Consider the following 18,594-nt stretch of genomic DNA (forward strand, 5'->3'; position numbering starts at 1 on the left):
CCTATCTTCATCCTGTCAATCTCTCAGCCTTCCACCAGTGTTCTCAAAGATGTCCTCCTGGGAACATAGGCAGCTTCCTTACACAAAGACTGCGACATACAGGTTCTTCACCATTTAACGGGCTTTTGCAGTTCCTAAGTGATCTCTGTAGTTTTTGTCCTGGGAGAAAGAGTGTGTGCTAGGTGTTCTTTTCCTCACAGAGTGACAGGAACAGAAGGATGCAGACTACTACACCATAATGCTCTTAACATAGCTGAAAATCGTATGTCAAACTATATATAAATATATGTATGTATGTATTTGCAATATACTGAGAGACAATGCTAGAAACAGCAACAGTCAGTTCTTGTCTCGGTATCTACCTGATGTAGGTGGAGAAACAATGATAAAAAGCTGCTGCCAGAATATGCTGGGATGTTGGTGCAGTGAGGAAATTCCATAGCATTTTTCAAAGAAATTGAGTCTGGCAAGAAATGAAACCATGCAGAAGAAAGATTGCTGAAGCAAATCACAGCAGAAATCAAGACACTGAACCTCCTTCTCTTAGTCTCCAGGAGAAGGTTTCCGAACTCTTGTTGACAAGCTCTACCAACTGTGAGACCATTCACACAGGTATTATTCACCGTGGGCTCAGCAACCAGGCACAGAAGGAAGCATTTCTCTCACATGCCAAGGCAGTGGGGATGAGCTGCCTGGCTTTTTCCAAGTCTCTGCTCCACAGAAAGAGGCACTAAGAGAATCACTCTGAAACCCCAGATGCATGAGACAGTTCAGTTTTACAATAATGACAGTGTATTTCTACAATACTCATCCTGCTCAGCACAAGGAGAAGTCAAGCAGCAACTGTGCTGAAACATACAGGTTTATTCTAGGAAGGTGAACATTACTGAAAAAACCACCCCAAACATAGTGAGCTCAGTCCCTCACTATCCTGTACGGTCTTTGGCTCTTATCAGCACCCAGGTGAGCTGCCTTTATTTTCTCATTTCAAAATTCTAATTCTATATGCTCTCAGCTTTTATTCCAAAGTTCTTGCCCTCATTTATCTGGACCTTCCTTTCATCTTTCTTACCCAATATATGCACACACATATGGGTATTAAATGGTGATAGAAGCCACAACTACTTCACAAAGACCTTGCTCTGAACAGCAAGTTTTTATTCTACTTTTAAGGGTGTTGACTTCCCCCTCCCCACCACCCCATTATAATCACTTCTCTTATTGCAAAAATCACTGCTTTCCAGTGCACAGGCTCTGGTATACTGGGTCTGAAAGCAACTATTTGATAGCTTGTTTTCTGCAAGAACCACATATTGGTTAACTGGACTACCAAAAGATACAGCAGCACCAGAGATTTTTCTTGTCTCAAGTCACTGGATTTAACTGTGCTATTTTTCCAATTCCCATTCCAAGTGAGCAATTTTCTGGTTCACTTAAGGCAGGGTGCCAATTAAGCACTCTGGGAATGAAAGTCTGTTAGATAATTATTTTTTTCCCTGGAGTACAAATACATGTACAAACCAAATCAAAATGTTGGTGATTCTCTTCTTTTCTTCTCCTTTTATCTGCCTGCCCCATTGTTTTTTTTTTTTCTCCTTGTCTTTATTGTTCCTTTTTAACTGAAGTCAGCATCTTAGTACCTCATTAATCCAAAATTTTTCAGGAAAGCCCCAGGAAGTCCTCAACATAAGCTTTTTTAACAATGAAGCAAGTAACTTCAGATTGCTATTCTAACATATTGTAGAATTAATTTATACTTTAGGAGTGGCATTTTGCCTCTGTAACATAACAAGTGCTGGTGATATGTGTTACATACCCATGTCATTCATTCAAAATATCCAAACCAACTGCCACTGCCACCTCCATGGAATACAAGCCAGCAAGTAACACAAGGAATCTAAATTTATTCCATCATTTGCTGAAAGGGAGGACTTTGCAGTGTGCACAGAAAATCAGGATGCTGGGACTGCTTCAAAGGAAGGCATGTGAGGAGCTGCTGCTGTGGAGTCACTGTCCCTGGAGGTGTTTGAGAAAGACTGGACGTGGCACTTAGTGTCACGGTCACGTTCACATGGTAGTGTTTGGCCAGGACTTGATGATCTCAGAGATCCAACCGAAATGATTTTGTGATTCTGTACGATTCTGCTCTCTCCATCATCCCCTGAACTCGTGCAGGGCCAGACCTCCTCCACTTCTTCTCCAATGTTCCCAAGCAAGGAAGGGTTCTTTGCCTAATGGCGTTTAGTTATTTTTCTGAAAAAATAAACAAACAATCCCCACCAAAAACATTGTTAACAGCTCTTCCAGGCGATTCGAGCATTTTAGGGAAGGTGTTAAGGAAAGCGCGGTCAGCCCGTCACTAGTTTGACGCAGCCCGTTAGCAGAGCCCGACCCCCAAGCCTATTGCCCGGCACTCCGCCCCCGTCTACCTCCACCACGGGAGGCGGAGCGGAGCCGCGGATCCCATCGCCACGGCAACGCGGCGGCCGCAAACCGCTCCCGGGACACGCGGCGGATCCCACCGGCGGCGGACGGCGAGCGCCGGGAGCGGGCGCGGCCCGACGGAGAGGTGCGGGCCCCCCCCGGAATTAAGACGAAGCTCGATGGAACAGCCCGGCCCAACCGCCCCCGCACCGCGGGGCCGACCCTACCACTGCGGCGCGGGGGGCATGGGGGCTGGGGGCATTCTTCATCGGCTCCGCTCTTGCCAGTGAGATGCCGGGAGGGAAAACAGAACAAAGGAGCATCCCGGTGGTGGCCCGTGCAGGGAACAGCGCCCCGCGGGGCTCCCCTTCCAGCTCCTCGGCGTGCCCGTAGGGCGGTACGGGCCGTGCCCCCGCCGAGGTGCCGGCCGCGGGCAGGGCGGCACACCTCGCGCCGTCCGTCCTCTGCCCCCCGCCCGGCTCGGTCGCGTGGCGGCGGAGGTGCGAGGGACGTGCCCCCGGAGGGTTGGTGCTGCCTGGTGGCAGTGGCGGGGAGGCGGCCAGGACCGCCCCTCGCCCAAAATCTCTATCTTGGCCTGAGAGCTGGGCCGCTCTGCCTGGGGAGAACGTCACTGGAGAGAATGAGGGGCTCTGCCTCGGGACAGCCTGCCTGGGGAGAACATCACTGCTCTCGGCCCACAGCCTCAGACCCGTTGTGTCTCTCTTGCTCCTTCAGCAGCCCGCCGTAGGCCTGGCCAGCAGCTTGCGATGCCTCTCTTTGGGAACTCCTTCAGCCCGAAGAAGACCCCCCCCAGGAAATGGGCCTCGCTGTCCAACCTGCACCTGGTGAGTCCCAGCACCTGCAGTTTGCTGCTGGAGCGCTGCCTTGGTGGCAGGGGTGGGTGGCTCCTGCTGTGAGTGCCATAATCCTTACAAGGGGTCCCAGCTGCTGCTGGGGCAGGAAAAAGTTCTTCACCCAGAGGGTGATTGGGCTCTGGAACAGACTTCCCAAGGCAGTGGTCACAGCACCAAGCCTGACAGTTCAGGAAGTGTTTGAACAATACTCTCAGACACACGGTGCCGCTCTTGGGGACGGTTCTGTGCAGGGCCAGGAGTTGGATTCAATGATCCTTGTGGGTTCTTTCCAACTCAGTATATTCTAGTATTCCAACTGTGCTGCTTTCTTCCTGCAGTGCAGTGCCATTCCTGATTACTGTGACTGTACAGGAAGCTAGAAATGGAATAGCTCAGGGAAGAATCATCATCACCCCACCTGCAGTCCAGAACTGTGTCACTGAAAACTTCTCACCAGTGGTCTCCGAGTGCACGGAGATGAGTGTGTAGGTGGGAGAAAGTGCAGGGATGGCAGTGAGAGGAACCAGTCCTCTACTGCAGCAGTACATGACCAAAGTAGGGTTCCAGGCTCCAGGGCCACTTGGACCAGTGTCTTCCACTAGAATGCCAGTCACTAAGAAATGGGAGAGCAGGGGGTGGCTCTGGAATTCTGTGAAACTCTTGAGTGTGATCTTCTCCCTGCAGCTGGATAGATCCACCCGTGAGGTTGAGCTGGGCCTGGAATACGGCACCCCCACAATGAACCTTGCTGGCCAGAGCCTGAAGTTCGAAAATGGCCACTGGGTTTCAGGTACAGTACAGCTCAGCTTGCTCTGGTCTGAAGTAGCCACGGTTGGCTGACAATCTGTATTTCTACCTCCTTCTTTCCTCCAAGAATCAGGAGGCTTCGTGGGGGATCGCAGGGAACTGCAGCGCTTGCGCAAACGAAACCAGCAGCTAGAGGAAGAAAACAACCTACTTCGGCTCAAAGTGGACATTCTGCTGGACATGGTGAGCCTTTGCCCAACCCCTGCCTGCCTGTAGCAGTGGGGATGCCCAAGCAACGGGTTCTGGGTCCCCTGAAAAAGGCTGTTCTCAGGGCACCCCACTTTGTGCTTTACCCTGTTGTGCAACACAGGTGTAATGGCAAAGTGACTGTGGGAGTAAAGCCTGATCCTCTGTGTGAAAAGAGGGGAAGGTTCCCCCCACGTCAGAGCTTGTTGTGAACACTGTGACTGAGGAGAGAGAAGCCCCTGCAAGTGCCATGTCACCTGTTTCCCTTTCTGCACAGAATATGGCATTTTTCTTGCCACTCTGTCCTCTGCCCCAGCTAAGAAACTGAGTTACAGCCACTGTTTCTGGTCACAGAAGATTAAAGCTTCCATCTGCTGTCATGAGGGGTGGGACATCTATCCTATGTATAAAACTGTGGATGAAAGAATTTCCAGTAAATAAACCGAAATTCAACCTTACCCAGAAATCACAGCTTTCACGCTTAAAATCTGGAGAGACATTCAGTGAAATAGAACACACATCTATTCTCAGTTAATAAGTGATTTAGCCTTTATGTCACTCTAAACAAATATTTTCTTTCCCTACTCTTCACATGTTTTAAAACTGGAAAATGGTTTTTGTGGCTGGAACACTTAGCAGAAGCGCTAGCTGCTCTCCAGGTTTTCCAGGTGATCTCAGTGAAACACGACATGGCCACTTCCCCCTTGGTCAACAGGAACAAATTACCTCCCGCAGGACCTGCCTTGTGGCTGTAAATCTCGGTTGTGCTGTGAAGTTGGAAAAGCCTCACGAGCTTTTAACTCCCTCCTGTTGTTGTTTGCTGTGCGTTCCAGCTCTCTGAGACCACTGCCGAGTCCCACCTCATGGAGAAGGAGCTGGAGGAGCTGAAGCAGCACAGCCGGAGGAAGAAGTGAACAAGAGATGGCCAGGCTGGTTCTGGGTCTTGGCCCACGGGATGCTGGGGCTGGCTTGGGCCTCCCAGCCATGTTGGTACTGTGTGGAGGTACTCTGTTTCACGGGACCACGAGTGCCGAGATGCCTCCAGCGTTGTGTGGTGCCTTGGGTACTGCTAACGGCTGGTTTGGCACCACAGCGCTATTAATTAACACCATTTTCCTCAGAGCACTTTACCTTGCTACGTTTCCTCACCGCAGCCCAGCATAGGTACCCTCTTCTCTAAGGCAGCCGGACAGCAGGCGGTGGGGAAGCTCCGTCTCCATGAGGGCTCCTGCTCGCCTTTTCCGCTTACCGAAGCGGGGAGACCTCTGCCCGTTCCCCCTGGGGAGCCCGCGGGTGCTTGTACAAGCCTCACCGTCTGCCTTGGGCGAGCAGGATGCTGCAGTTGCTCGTTGTCGAGAGTTTTGCATATTTTATATAAAACCTTGCAATTAAAACCCGGTTCTGAGGGTGTTTGTAACGCGTCGCGCTGTGCTGTGGGGGCCGGAGCGGGGGCGGCCGGTGCTCCTCCTGGCCGCCAGGGGCCGCTGCCTCGCCCGGGCTGGTGGCGGGAGGGCCGCCGCGCTTCCGGCGGCGCTCTGGCCGCCGCTCCTTCCGTCCTGTCTGGTGGCGATGGCGGCCGCGGCGTCCCTGTCCCCGGAGGAGCTGCTGCCCAAGGGCGCTGCGGGCAAGGCCGAGGAGCTGGAGGACGAGCTCGAAGAGGAGGAGGAGGACGACGAGGAGGTATGGGGGCAGGCGGCGGGGAAGGCCAGGCGGGCGCGGTGACCCCGTGGGGCGCGCAGGGCCGTGCGGCGGGGCCTGACATGGTGGTGCCGTCCGCAGCTGGACGAGACGCTGGCGGAGCGGCTGTGGGGACTCACGGAGATGTTCCCCGAGAGCGTCCGATCGGCGGCCGGGGCTACGTTCGACCTGTCGCTGACGGTAGCGCAGAAGATGTACAGGTGAGGGGGCGGCGGGCCGGGCCGGAGCCCCTCGCAGCGGGCCCGGCGGGCAGAGCAGGGGCGCGGGACGGCTTCGCCGGCTTTCGCGGTGGCTTCGGCCGCTGGTAGCGCAGTCCGGGGCCCTCGGGGAGTGGCACAGCCACGGTTTTTGTTTATGGGCTGCTTGGGAAGGGCGGGGATAAGGGGACGCCCCGGAACTCGGGGTTGAATTTGGAGGCAGGCTTATGGTTGAGGCACGGAAGGGAAACGCGGGGTTGTGCCAAAAAGTACTGATTCCTAGAGTTCTTTATCCTTGATAGATTCTCTAGGGCAGCTCTGTGGATTGGGACCACCTCCTTCATGATTCTGGTTCTTCCTGTTGTCTTTGAAACGGAAAAACTGCAGATGGAGCAACAGCAGCAGCTGCAGCAGCGACAGGTGAGGCAGGAAGGCCCAGCCGTCTCTCCCGGCCCTGCAGAGTTGGCTGGGAGTGCCTGCACCTCCCGCTGGGAGCAGCGGCTGGGGGAGCCTGGGCAGAAGGGTGCACTCTCTTGTACGCTGTGGCCTCACTCCACCAGATCCTCTGGCTGGATGTCCTAATTGGACAATCCTGCTGATTGCCAGTGTCAGGCTGGTGGCAATGCCTGGCAAGCATAACCTGGCTTTTACCAGCCAAAATATGCTGTGACGGGCTGAAATAGGGGCTATGGTCGGGTTCTGACCTTGGCTGTTGCGGCAGGCACGGGACTGGTGCTGCAAAGTGCCACCAACACCTGTGGGACTGGGCACAGCACAGCAAGACATCTTGTGTCCTTGAAACCCCTCAATCGTTTTCTTTCCAGATCCTCCTCGGACCCAACACAGGGCTCTCAGGGGGAATGCCAGGGGCCCTGCCTCCGTTGTCTGGAAAAATCTAATTTGCAGAAGCTGAGTTGGATTCATATCAAGTGGGAAGACCTTGCAATTATGATATATTGAACTGTTGATTTGTTGGGCCAGGGCATTTTTCCTTTTTATTTGTGGTTCTCCTTTGGGACATTGACCTGTTCATAACGAGGGAGGGAAGCCCCCCTATGGACCTGATGATGGCTCCTGTCTGCATCCCCCTCTCCTTTAGAAATCATGAGTATTCCCTTTTATTCAATCACTATGCCATAACCAGTTACAGACTTGGACCAGGGGAGCTCCTCTGCCAGCTTCTTGCCCCCACAAAACATCCTGGGGCACAGGTCAGGCTTTGAAAAGCAGCAGGCAGACACAACAAATGCTTTCCTGCCTGATTTTGAGCTGAAGGACTGTGGTGGCAGGAAGTGTGACTATCCCAGCAGAGGAAGGAGGGGTGCCGGTGGCAATCAATACCCCATGGAAAATACTCTTTGTGAAGATGCATCTGCAGAAACACTTTGCAGCTGTGTGTGTGTGAGAACCGAGGGAGCAGCAGGCCAGGTTTGAGACGATCACATCCATGCAGATTCTCTGCCTCATAAAATAGAACAGACATCAGCTGCGTATTTTTTTGTATGGAATATTAAATAAATCCAACCTGAGCAGTGTGGTTTTAATAGATGTCCTTGAGGGAGGCTCAGTTCTTTCAGAGCTGCTGGGGGATTTCTGGGTAGGGATCTCTCCATTTCATGCACAGCCTGGCAGTGTGGAAGGGGTCGACATGGCCTTGTCACCTTCAGAGGGGTGGGGAAGCCTTGTATGGCTTAAGGGAATTCTCCAGGAGGTGATCCTACCTCAGCACCAGTGTCCACCGTTCAAGGTTCCTAATGCACAGAAACGTGGTGGTTTTATAACCAAAGAAAAAAAATTTATTTATCCTTTACATACTTTGTTACAGAACAATTCATTTGAACATACAGAAGTGATAGGACATTTATATGGAAACTTTTTTTTTCCATTTTTAATATTTGGTTAAACAAAATACATCTCTGTAAACAAACCCAAGACGAGGCTCTAACAAAACCAAACAAGCAAGAAAACAAAGAGGGGCTTCCCCGCTCCCGAGCAGTGGGACTGGACCAGCTCACCCACCCCCGGGCTCAGCAGCCTCACCTCCCACAGGGATGTGATCATACACTTTCCCTTTACCTGAGCAGCTGGATCACACTGTTTCTCCCCTGGGAAAGCAGCTGACATACAAGGAGAGGAATGCAGCCCCAAAGTATTTTAAAACATCTTTGCATATTGTGCACTGATCCATTGGCTTGCAGTTTCCATGCAAACAGGGTTTTTCTCCAAAGTGCAACTTCAATCAGCATAGAAAATGTTGCTGTTGAGATTTATATTTTCACCTCTTGAAGAAATGGCTTCAAGTCAGGAGCAGAATGCCTGCAGGCTGAACATCCTGCCTGGAAAGTGTTTAAAAACTCTGCCAGCTGGTATCGGTCATTGGAATGTGTTACGAAATAGGACTTTTTAAAACATAAGAGCCATTTGCCCTTGACTGTGGGAGGCTGTGCTCAAAGGACTGCAAAAGTGCTTGCCAGATGTCCAGGGGTCAGCAAACGCCATCATCCTGTCGTCATGTGGCCTCTTGTTCTTTGTCGGGATGGTGCCACTTTGGTGGTCTCTGAGGTTCGAGCACCTGCTCATGTGTTTGCAGAGCTCTGAAGAGAGAAAAGTAACTGAGAAAAGGTCATTACAATCCCTCCTTTCACCAGCTCAAACATCAGTAATGAGAGTTTCCTGCATGATGGAACAGGACCCTTTGAGCTCCATCAGGTCCCAGAGGTTGCTGTTCAACCAAGACATGTAAAGATGGAAGCAAACAGCAGCTCAGCCAGGAAGTGCTAAACACAATGAAGTCAGTTCCAGATTCAGCATTTCCTCCTCCTGCCATGGAAGGCATGGCTGAGCTACAGCTCTCCTGGGTGACTGGGAAACAGCCGGTGGAGATTCCTTGGTGTCTCCGTGTCTAGTCTCTCTTCCCCATGGAAGGCAGAAAAAAGCAATTCACCCATTAATGGAATGTTTGTTGGCCAATGCTAAAGGAGAGGTTGGTTCAACTACCAAGCTGGGGTGTCTCCAATGCCTCAAAGTTCTGGTGGACCCTCTGCAGCTCCCACACCAGCAGATAGTAGCAATAAAAGGGCAAAACTGACCGCTATAAAGGCTTCCCTTCCTCAGCCCATTTTTATTTTACAACTTGACCTCTTTCATTTCACATTACATCCGTGATTGTAGGACGGACTTCTGGAGAGAGGAAAATAAAAGGGAATTAATTTCTTTGAAAACCTCTTCAGCTTTATTCCTCTCTCCAAGGAGCCCCTAAACTACTGGGTGACCATGCAGAAAACCAAAATAACTGTTAAAAAAATAGTTTAAAAAGCCCCAACATAGCATGAAGAAACCCAAGCAGACTGTGGCCTCTCTCCAGTCCAGAAACTTGATACTCCTCAGTCATCCTGTGCTTGCTGTTTCCATGTCACCTTAGCCAGACACACGCTGCCAAACAACCACTCACCACATACATAAATCCTTGGAGACCCTGGGGAAGAATCCTCTAGCTACCCAAAGAATTTCTTGGATGACTCTGGTTTTATTATTGTTTCCTAATTCCTGGCACAAACCAGCCCTAAGAAGCAGAGGGTCGTGCTGAGCACCGTACCATTCCTAGTGTTTTGAGTGTCCTGAGAGACCCTTAGGAATTGCAAATGTCTTCACAACAACTTGTTTTGGAGGGAGAGAACTGTAAAGAGGCGCCAGCGTGCTCAGTCCCTGCTCCTTCCTGACAAGCCCTGGAGGGAGCAGCGTCCCACCACACACAGCCTTGAACCACATGGGGAAATGGAGGCCCGGGGTTTCCAGGCACTCTTGCTCCCCAGCCCAGTTTTTCAAGAGTGTGATGCCTTCCAGCTGGCCAAAGGGCACTGCAGCTCATCCACCTTGCAATTAGAGTGATTGGCTTCCAGTTTCCTCTGCTCTGCCCTCAGTTCTTCCCCACCCACCACTCCCAATGTCCTGCGCCATTGTCCTATTGCACCGAGGAAGGAAGAGAAGAGCCTAACAAAGGAAATTCCAGACGAAAAGAGTCGGGGCACCCATTATCCAGGTTTTAGGACATCAGGAGTTTGGTAAAGGGGAAGAACTGTAGTGGGAGGACAGAGTTGGCCTAGGTCACACGTCAGCTCTCCAGGTCTGATGTGCTTCCACTTCCTCTGGCACCACCAATAGGAGTTCACAGTTCTTTCCTCTCAGCTGGTGTTTCAGAAATTTCCTATCATAAAGAGAAATAGAAACAAGTGCTGCTGAATATAGAACTTCATCTACAACAACAATTAAAAATTACCTTAACCTCAGGAGAGATGACTCTATACTGATACCACTTTCTTTCTTTCCAAGGCAAGAAAAACAGAATTAAACCCAAATTTAGTTTCTTAATATTTCCAAGATCAAGAATCCCACCTTAACTTTAAATAATTCCAAAAAATCTGGGGAATTTTTTTTTTATTGTAAAAAAGGAACACCCCATCATATAGATGTCCTTAGCAGCAGTGTACCAGTTGGTCATTTGACATGTTTTTTTAGCCCTTTTCTGCATGTAAGCTTTTTCTAATACTAAACTTGGATTAGTTCCAATAAATATGAAAAATCAACATTTTCTCAAATATCTTTTGGTCCAGATTTCCAAAACTCCCAGTAGAGAAAGCCTTTATTTATTGCTGGAGAATGACACTCCTAGGATAAAATCCACCAGAACCTCTGCACAGTAGTTTCACAAGAGAGTTACTTACCCCAGAAATTTACCTAAACTTCAATGCCATGGCTGGCTCTGCAGACACTGCACACATGCAATCCCTATCTCAGAACAAGACTAATCAAAGAAGCAAAGCTGCTAGCAGGATTTATGGCACGATGGAATGGAAGCTAAACAGCAATCAAGAGCAGGTGAAACTTTACAAAGTATTTACAACGACCTTCTTGTGTTAAGATTGAGGAGGGAAGGGGAGCCAAGCCAGAAGGGCAGCGTATGCTTACATAGGAAAAGTGATTCCTAACAAACAGTTCTTACTGCTGTCAGGGATAAGGCTGCACTTTTAGTCTGGAAAGCTTTTTGTTGGAGACATAGAGATTGTTACTAAAGAGGCAAAGAATGCTGATACTGTCATGTTCGAGGAGGGAGCAGGGCACAGCACGTTGTGTTGCAGGTGGCAACCAGTAATACCAGAGATGGCCTTTACCTTCGCCACAGACAGAGCCAGACACGTAAGAGGCCAAGTCAAGCTCTCCTGAGCTGATAGAGATGCCACTGCCAAAAGCATTTCCCTAGCTTTGCACAAATGGGGCATAAATCCAAATGGAGGCAGAAGAATCTTATTACTCTCCAATTTTTACTATTGAAGATCAGCCATACATGTTTCAATCACCAACTGTTTTAAGTATAGACTTCTTACCTCCAACAGGGAAGGATTAGAGGAAATCCTACCTGAGCTCACTTTCACCTCCAATCCACTCGGGCACCTTGAGCTTGGAGTCGAGGTTGTAGTAGGTGCCTCCCACCTCCCGGACACAGATCCAGTGCTGTCGCTTGAGGGGGAGCTTCAAGGGGCCCCAGCAAAGGCTGGAGGGCAGATTCATGATAAAGCCCATCACATTAGACAGGGCAATGGCATTAACATCCCTGAAATAGTGCAGAACATCAACCAGATTATGTTCTGGTGCTTTCACTTCAATCTCTTTCTCATTTTCACAAAGAGTAGCCACCTCCAGAATTACACAACTTCTCAGTACCTGCGTTTATCCCACCAAACTGCCTCATAGCCTTTGGTCTGAAGTGCTGCCATAATGACGTTCACATCATAGTTCCCATTCCCCAGCATGCTCTTCTTGTGGGGGGTCACCATGGTGTTGGGAGACAGCCTGCAAACAGAAGAGGAGACTGCTCTAGAAGATGTTTGCTGAACCTGTATTCCACAACCTGCTATTTAACGTCAAGTCCATTTCCAGGGGTTTTGTGTTTAAACACAAACTACTGCATCCCCCCTTATCCCTCATCAAATGGGCTGAGAGAACTAAGTACTGCATTAATAATAACTTTGATGTACAAAGCCTCCAAAAATCCTGCCTTTGATGCAAAAGAAATCACAAAGCTGACCCCTTGAACTGGTACTTCTGAAGGATGCTTCAATTATGATTTTTCCTCAATTTACAGTTGGAGTAAATGCCCGTTTGCTATTTAGGACAGCAGTTATTACAATTTCAGGAGTCCAACAGTCAACACCAGTCTTGAAGACTGGATGAGAAAAAGAGGCTTGGCTGTAGGAAGGTTGTTCTTCCTCCTCCTCCACTGGTAAATGAAAGAAGTATTCAGACAGAAAGCTGTGAAGACACTTGGGGTTGGGAGCTTTCCAAAGCTGTTGCTAGATGACAAAAAAGTTATCTGTTGCTGTAGGTAACTAAACAGATAATCCTGATGCGAGCAAATCTCTTCAGCTTTGACCTGTAAGTTTGCTTAGACATGACGTGCATTACTACAGCATCTAAAAATGCAGAACCATGGTCCATCACATTCATATAATTGCAGAATATCCTGAGATGGAAGGGATCCACATGGAGTCCAACTCCTGGTCCCAGACAGGACAGTGCCAAGGATCACATCATGTGCTTGACAGCATTGTCCAAACTCCTCTTGAACTCCGTCAGGCTTGGTGCTGTGACCACTTCCCTGAGGAGCTTGTTCCAGTGCCCAACTACCCTCTGGGTGAAGAACCTTTTCCTAATATCCAAACTAAACCTCTGACAGTGCCTCATGCCATTCCTTCAGGTCCTGTTACTGGTCACCAGAGAGGAGAGATCAATGCCTGCCCCTCCACCTCCTCTTGAGAGGAAGCTGTGGGCTGCTATGAGGTTACATGCCAAAAATATCTAACAGCCTTTGCACAAGTTCACATAATGGATGTGAGACATAACATGGAGATGTGCAGCAAAAAAGCCTGTTAGCCGCTTTTATGATTTTATGTTTCCCCCCTCCGCCTAAGAAATTTTGTAAGGAGGGAAAACAACAGGATGTACTATTATGAAGATGACTGCAGGAAAAGCAAGCCCGGGGTAACTGGGAGCAGAGAACAACAAAGTCACGTAATGCCAATCCAAAGAAAGTCAAGCCTCAGATGAGTTCTGTTGTGATGAGTTGTTCTTTCCATTGATAAGAACTCCATTAATTCTGCTAGTGCAAAGTTCAGATTTCATATCATCCAAACATCTGTATTTTACCTGCCTCCTCCTCCTGTCAACTCCATCCCCAAAACTTCTAGTGCTCCTGCAAGTTTTTTGCTCAGCCTTTACCACACTGAATATTCTGCAGGCATATTTCATCACTGGAAGTCCCTCAGCCCTTCTGCATTCCTGCCCTTCTTACACAGCAAATTGTATTTCTTTAAAAAGGCGTCCATGCAGCAGTGGCGGAAGATGTGGAAAATTCTTTTTAACTTTAGCACAATAGTGTTTGATCCCTATATCTGTGATTAATGCTTAGTTTTGTACCATACAGTGCCTTGTACAAATGCCAGAGATTAATGTGGCTTTGTGTTAACTCCCTACATCTGTGACTAACAGTCTTGTATCAGTTAGTGCTTCCTTATTTACCTATATCAGCCATTAGGATGTACTAGCAGATGTCTTAGTTTTGAGAACAAAGACTGAGTGCCAGGGCAAAGAATGATAAGAGAAGTGCATGGTGACCTGACAACATACTTGAGATAGTCTCAAGGTGAAAAGATTCATTAGAGCATCCAGAACCATAAATGGAAAATTTGGGGAATTGGATGTTCCCAAATGGCCACCAAAGACCCTCAAAAAGATCCCTACTGATACTCAAATAAATCCATGGAAACAGTTAACATACATGCATGTATTTGGGAAGTATTTGTAATAGAAATACAGTGAATATATACTGGTTTCATGCATGTAACCTGGTCCAGTTGTATGACTAGTAAACTCCTGGGTGCACACATTAGTTGGAGCGATCCCCAGGCATCCAGCACGCTGAATAAAGCAATCTCAGCTTTCTTACTTAACCAGCTGTGGAGAGTTTATTTCCCAGTTATCAGTGACACCCTGACAGCATAAGGCATTTGACAAGAAAGCAGTGAACTGAGTAGGGAGTTTCAGAGCAACCAAAGCTGGAGAGGCTACAGACAGGTAGCCTTTGTCTTCAGCTGTGAGTTTTTCTGCAGTGGAGCAGTTTGCAGCAGAACAGTCTGGGAAGTGTGTTCACTACAGAAGGGAGAGGAGTCCACAATACCATGGTAAGAGGAAAAGCTGTTAATACCCACCATGGGGGTGTATTTTACTAATCAGAGAGATAGAACCTGCAGCTTGTCACAGCTCTTCCAGCATCTCCATTAAGCAAGATCACTTGGCTGTGCCTAATTCCTCAAGATCACTGCTTCAACCTACCAACTCTCCTAACACCAGCAAGCAAGGAAAACCTTACAATTCAGAGAGCCCTTTGGGCTGCAGAAGCACCCTCTCATGGCACCATTTTCCAGACAAGTTTATTCAAGAGCTGAAAGAACACATTTATCTTTGTTCCTTCACATAACTTCCAGAGCCCCAGAAATGCAATGAGGTGACCAGCATGAGCAACAAAAAACTGGCACCTGTGAGCAAACTTGCCCCAAGAACCACCTCAACATCTTGACCCACACATACCTAAGCAGGGTCCACAATCATCAGCTGATGGATTCTGACTAGGCAAGGAATTAAATTGTTGTTCCGGTACTTTTTATCTAGAGACTGAGCTGAGGAAGACTGACAAAGCTGGACAGAAATCCAGGTAAATAATCCTCCTGATCTTTCTATCAGAAACTTTCACCAACATGTTGTCCTAACGCAAAGGGCTCCAATATTCCTGCATGCAGTTGTCTTTCCTAATCAGGTTTCAAGATGCAGACTCCAGTGAAGCAAAGAGCTTTTGTTTGTATCTCCATGCAACACTTGGAACATGCAATCATACTTCCTGCAACAAAAGCCAGACAAACATCAAAAAGGTATTTCTTGTTTTAAGCGAAAGAAGATGGAAAGACTACACAATCGGAGGGGTGCCCAGACCAAGTTTTGGCATATGCTTGAGATGATAATCATCAGACTACCCTGGCCTTACACAATAGGATGCAGCAAAAGGGAAGCTAATGATTAAGCAATCTGGTTCAATCATTCTCCAAGGAATATAGTAAAAGCTAGAGAGCTTAAGTTTATTTGTAATTTTGTTACCTTGTCAACACCAGGTTTAAAAATAAGACCTCAGCATTTTTGCAGGTTATTAAAAAATATTCATCCATCCTTTATCAACACATAGAATGTGAGTAGACACAGGAAAAGACAAGTGACACAAAAAGGGCAACTAAATTCACACTTCTTAGAGGCAAGTCAAAGAGCTACACCTAGGGAGTCACCCAACAGAAAGGCAGTGGAAATTCTTACGTATGACTTATAGCTCATCCATTTCCAAGAGGAATATCCATGTGTATTTCCATACTACCATGGGGCTGAATCAATCTGTGTATCTTGATCTGAGTATTAGGATGGAACAATTCCATGTTGGAATAAAAGACAAACTCTCTCTTCTAGGGAAAGAGGTCCAACAAAATTAATACCTAGTCTTTTTCTGAGAGGTTTCATGCTACACACTAATTCTGTCTCACCAAACGCAATCAAAGCCAACTAATTAGATCATCACACTCCTACCACATGAACTGCCTTTGTTTTCTTCAGGCCAATCCAGCTGTGATTAAGATTCTGACAATTGCTGCACTGGAACAAAACCACAGCGTGTTTACACTGGACAAAGAGTGCCTTGAGCCTGCCACAGACTAGCTCCACTCCACCAGCAGGAGTTTTATCTGCAACGCCACAATAAATAGCATTTCAATCTGATACTTGTTATTGTCCTTCACCACATTCTTTTGCCAAAGACAGGCATGAGTTTGATGAGTCAAGCACCAGTTTCATAAATTTGTCAGTTTTCGGGAGAGCGGCAACAGGCCTACAGCTCCCTGCTCATCAGCACAGGGTACCACGACTGCCTTATCCCACAGCACCTGCTGCCATGATGTGAGATCTCCTGCTTGTCACAAACACAAGATGCTGCTGGTAACAAGATTTCAACCATAGCTTACGCGATGTTTACAACATCTGCAGGTTGAATATCAGAGGAGAGCCCTTTTCCATTATTTCCTTTATCATCACTTAGGTTCATCAGTGGTGGGTCACCAGAACTCATAAAGGCTTACACAGGAGAATTTTCATAAAGCATCAAAACACCATAAATAAACATTATTTTGCTCAGTGTTTATTTAAACGGAGTTAAAATAAACACCGAGCAAAATATGAGCTATTGCACAGGCCACATTGGTAATTTATATTCATCCCTGTAAAACTCAAATCCACTTTATTAATTATCTGAAGCTCCTGGGAAACATTTAGCAATGCCACAGGAAACAGGCATCCAGCTACTGAAATTAAATCCAGTTTGAGAGAGTACAGAGTCTTGCTGTATGGAAAAAAAAAGCTGATAATATTTGAAGAACTTCACTGAACCTCTTGAATAAAGAATCACTCATTTGGCAAAACTCCTTATTTCTAAAAAACTTACAAGTGTTGCAGTACTAAGTTAATAAGTCATTCCTGCCACCTTCATTCTCCCAAGGCAATCCCCAAATCCATTATTAACATCTAGGTAATTTATCTACACAAGGCAGGGGAAAAAATATGGAAGACGGGTAGAAGAGGCCTTAAGGTGAGCAGAGAGGAAGACAGCACTCCAGCCACATGACAGCATCTACAATAAAACCCTTGGACCCAAAGCTGGCAGCCAGAACAGGTTAACAAACAAGTAAAATGAGAAAGAATTTCTGCATGGAGGGGAAAAAAAAAATGCCGGGGTTAAAAAAACAAGATACATTCTGTTCAAAGCAATGGCACAGAACCCTTCCTTTTCTTTCTATTTCCCCCCAGATAACACCCAAAAATTCCTCCAATCAGCAGAGGACAAGGGGAAGCTAATGCCAGAACAAAGAGCATCCTACCTCTGGAAAATCTCCTGCAGGGTTTCCCTGGTGAAGGCGTTGCTGTCCTGGAAGACATTGTTGAGGGCATGGAGGGCACACAGCTCCCTACGTTGCTTCTCATGGTAAATGTGCTGTGGTGGCAGCTGGGATGGCTCTGGTGATTCCGATTTGGTCTTGTCACCTTTCCATGGCACACAACTCATTTTCTCGACGGGCGGATGAGAAGTAGGTGGTGAAAAATGAAGGAGGCTGAAGTTTCTGCCTAGACAGTCACTGCCCCTTTCTTTTGTGGGCTAGTGCTGCTTCCAGCTTACAAATCCTCCTCTTGTGCTTCAGTTTATTCAGTAATTGCCTCTGACAGCTGGTTTTAAAAAACACATGAAGATCTGCAACCTCCCTCCTCCCATACGCCATAAAATGTAGTATTTCACTCCCCTCCAAAGAAAAAAAAATTAAAATGTCAAAATATACAATTCTCCTTAGTGTCAAGGTATCAGCTGGAATTCATCACATCGCTCCTTTTCTTCCATCTCCTTTGGTCTACAGTGCCACTAAAAACAGTACCCAGACCGGGTAACAAGAGAGGCCCACCCCCGAAGTGCCAAAGGGAAGAAGATGAAGCCAGCGCCTGGTACTGCCTATAGGAGCACAGGGTGGTTAAGCACTTATCAGCTGGATTCCTCCATTCCTTTGGGAACGACTGAATCCCGGCAGAAAGATGCCAACAGCTCGGGAAAGGAAACCACTTCTTGCTAGGCCACGAGAAACCCAAGTCCAGGCTGGGGGAAGGCGATTCCTCACAGGTCACCCTGCTCTCCGACAAAGGGAAGTCTCCGTTAGCAACCAGAGGCAGCTCAAAGCCCGCGGGAGCGAGGGTAGGGCAGGCGGGACCTGCCCCACGGCCTGCCTCGCACCTTTGCACCCCGCCCCTCCCCACCCTACGCGCTCACAACCACCACCTCCAAAACAACAGCGACAACAGCCGCCCAGACGGGAGCCGCTTCCCACGACCAAGGCCCAGCGACGCCCGCAGCCCACCGCGCTGAGGAGACGCCCCCGTCTAACCCCCACCCAGGCCTTCGGGGCTCGCTGCTGGGCCGAGGCGCCCGCCCTTCCCCTCGGGAGGGTTGGAGGGGCCCCGCCGGGCCGGGCCGGGCCGGGCCGGTCGGGGCCGGTCGGGTCCCGCCGACGGCTCCTCACCGCCCGCTCGGCCCCTCGGGCCGCCCCGCGCCGGCGCACGCGCGCGCCGGGCCCCGCTCGCGCCGCTCTCGCGCACGCACGCACACACGCGCGCGCGCGCGCGCCCCCCGCCCCCCGCACGCGCCGGCGTACGGCCCCGCCCGCCCTGGCGTCAGCGGCAAAACGAAGCGGCAGCCAAGCGAAAGCGCTCTCACCGCCCGCTGAACAAACAAACGTAAATCCTCCCGCGGC

General features: G+C 48.7%; 3 protein-coding genes across 8 annotated transcripts; 2 read left to right on the plus strand and 1 right to left on the minus strand.

The window, feature by feature from the left end:
- Positions 1-2,400: 2,400 nt before the first annotated feature.
- Positions 2,401-5,660, plus strand: CBY1 (chibby 1, beta catenin antagonist). Of its 2 annotated transcripts, none has more exons than XM_068191291.1 (5): positions 2,401-2,569; positions 3,160-3,269; positions 3,963-4,068; positions 4,153-4,268; positions 5,105-5,660. In XM_068191291.1, the coding sequence occupies exons 2-5, from the start codon at positions 3,192-3,194 to the stop codon at positions 5,183-5,185; spliced, it is 381 nt and encodes a 126-aa protein (XP_068047392.1). In that variant the 5' UTR covers positions 2,401-2,569; positions 3,160-3,191; the 3' UTR covers positions 5,186-5,660. The 2 variants fall into 2 exon arrangements, with proteins under 2 accessions (XP_068047392.1, XP_068047391.1); XM_068191290.1 differs by lacking the exon at positions 2,401-2,569 and adding an exon at positions 2,903-2,924.
- Positions 5,661-5,790: 130 nt separating this feature from the next.
- Positions 5,791-7,714, plus strand: TOMM22 (translocase of outer mitochondrial membrane 22). The gene is made up of 4 exons (XM_068191288.1): positions 5,791-5,951; positions 6,051-6,169; positions 6,469-6,586; positions 6,991-7,714. The coding sequence occupies exons 1-4, from the start codon at positions 5,841-5,843 to the stop codon at positions 7,063-7,065; spliced, it is 423 nt and encodes a 140-aa protein (XP_068047389.1). The 5' UTR covers positions 5,791-5,840; the 3' UTR covers positions 7,066-7,714.
- Positions 7,715-7,939: 225 nt separating this feature from the next.
- JOSD1 (Josephin domain containing 1) lies at positions 7,940-18,455 on the minus strand. 5 transcript variants are annotated; one of them, XM_068191285.1, is made up of 5 exons: positions 18,364-18,455; positions 17,182-17,972; positions 11,885-12,013; positions 11,580-11,774; positions 7,940-10,370 (listed from the first exon to the last, which is right to left on the minus strand). In XM_068191285.1, exons 2-5 carry the CDS (start codon positions 17,364-17,366, stop codon positions 10,271-10,273), a joined length of 609 nt encoding a protein of 202 aa, XP_068047386.1. In that variant the 5' UTR covers positions 17,367-17,972; positions 18,364-18,455; the 3' UTR covers positions 7,940-10,270. The 5 variants fall into 5 exon arrangements, with proteins under 5 accessions (XP_068047386.1, XP_068047385.1, XP_068047387.1 ...); XM_068191284.1 differs by lacking the exon at positions 18,364-18,455 and adding an exon at positions 18,229-18,357; XM_068191286.1 differs by lacking the exon at positions 18,364-18,455 and adding an exon at positions 18,235-18,253.
- Positions 18,456-18,594: the final 139 nt, after the last annotated feature.

This window comes from Anomalospiza imberbis, chromosome 5, assembly GCF_031753505.1.
Source record: "Anomalospiza imberbis isolate Cuckoo-Finch-1a 21T00152 chromosome 5, ASM3175350v1, whole genome shotgun sequence".
NCBI lineage: Eukaryota > Metazoa > Chordata > Aves > Passeriformes > Viduidae > Anomalospiza > Anomalospiza imberbis.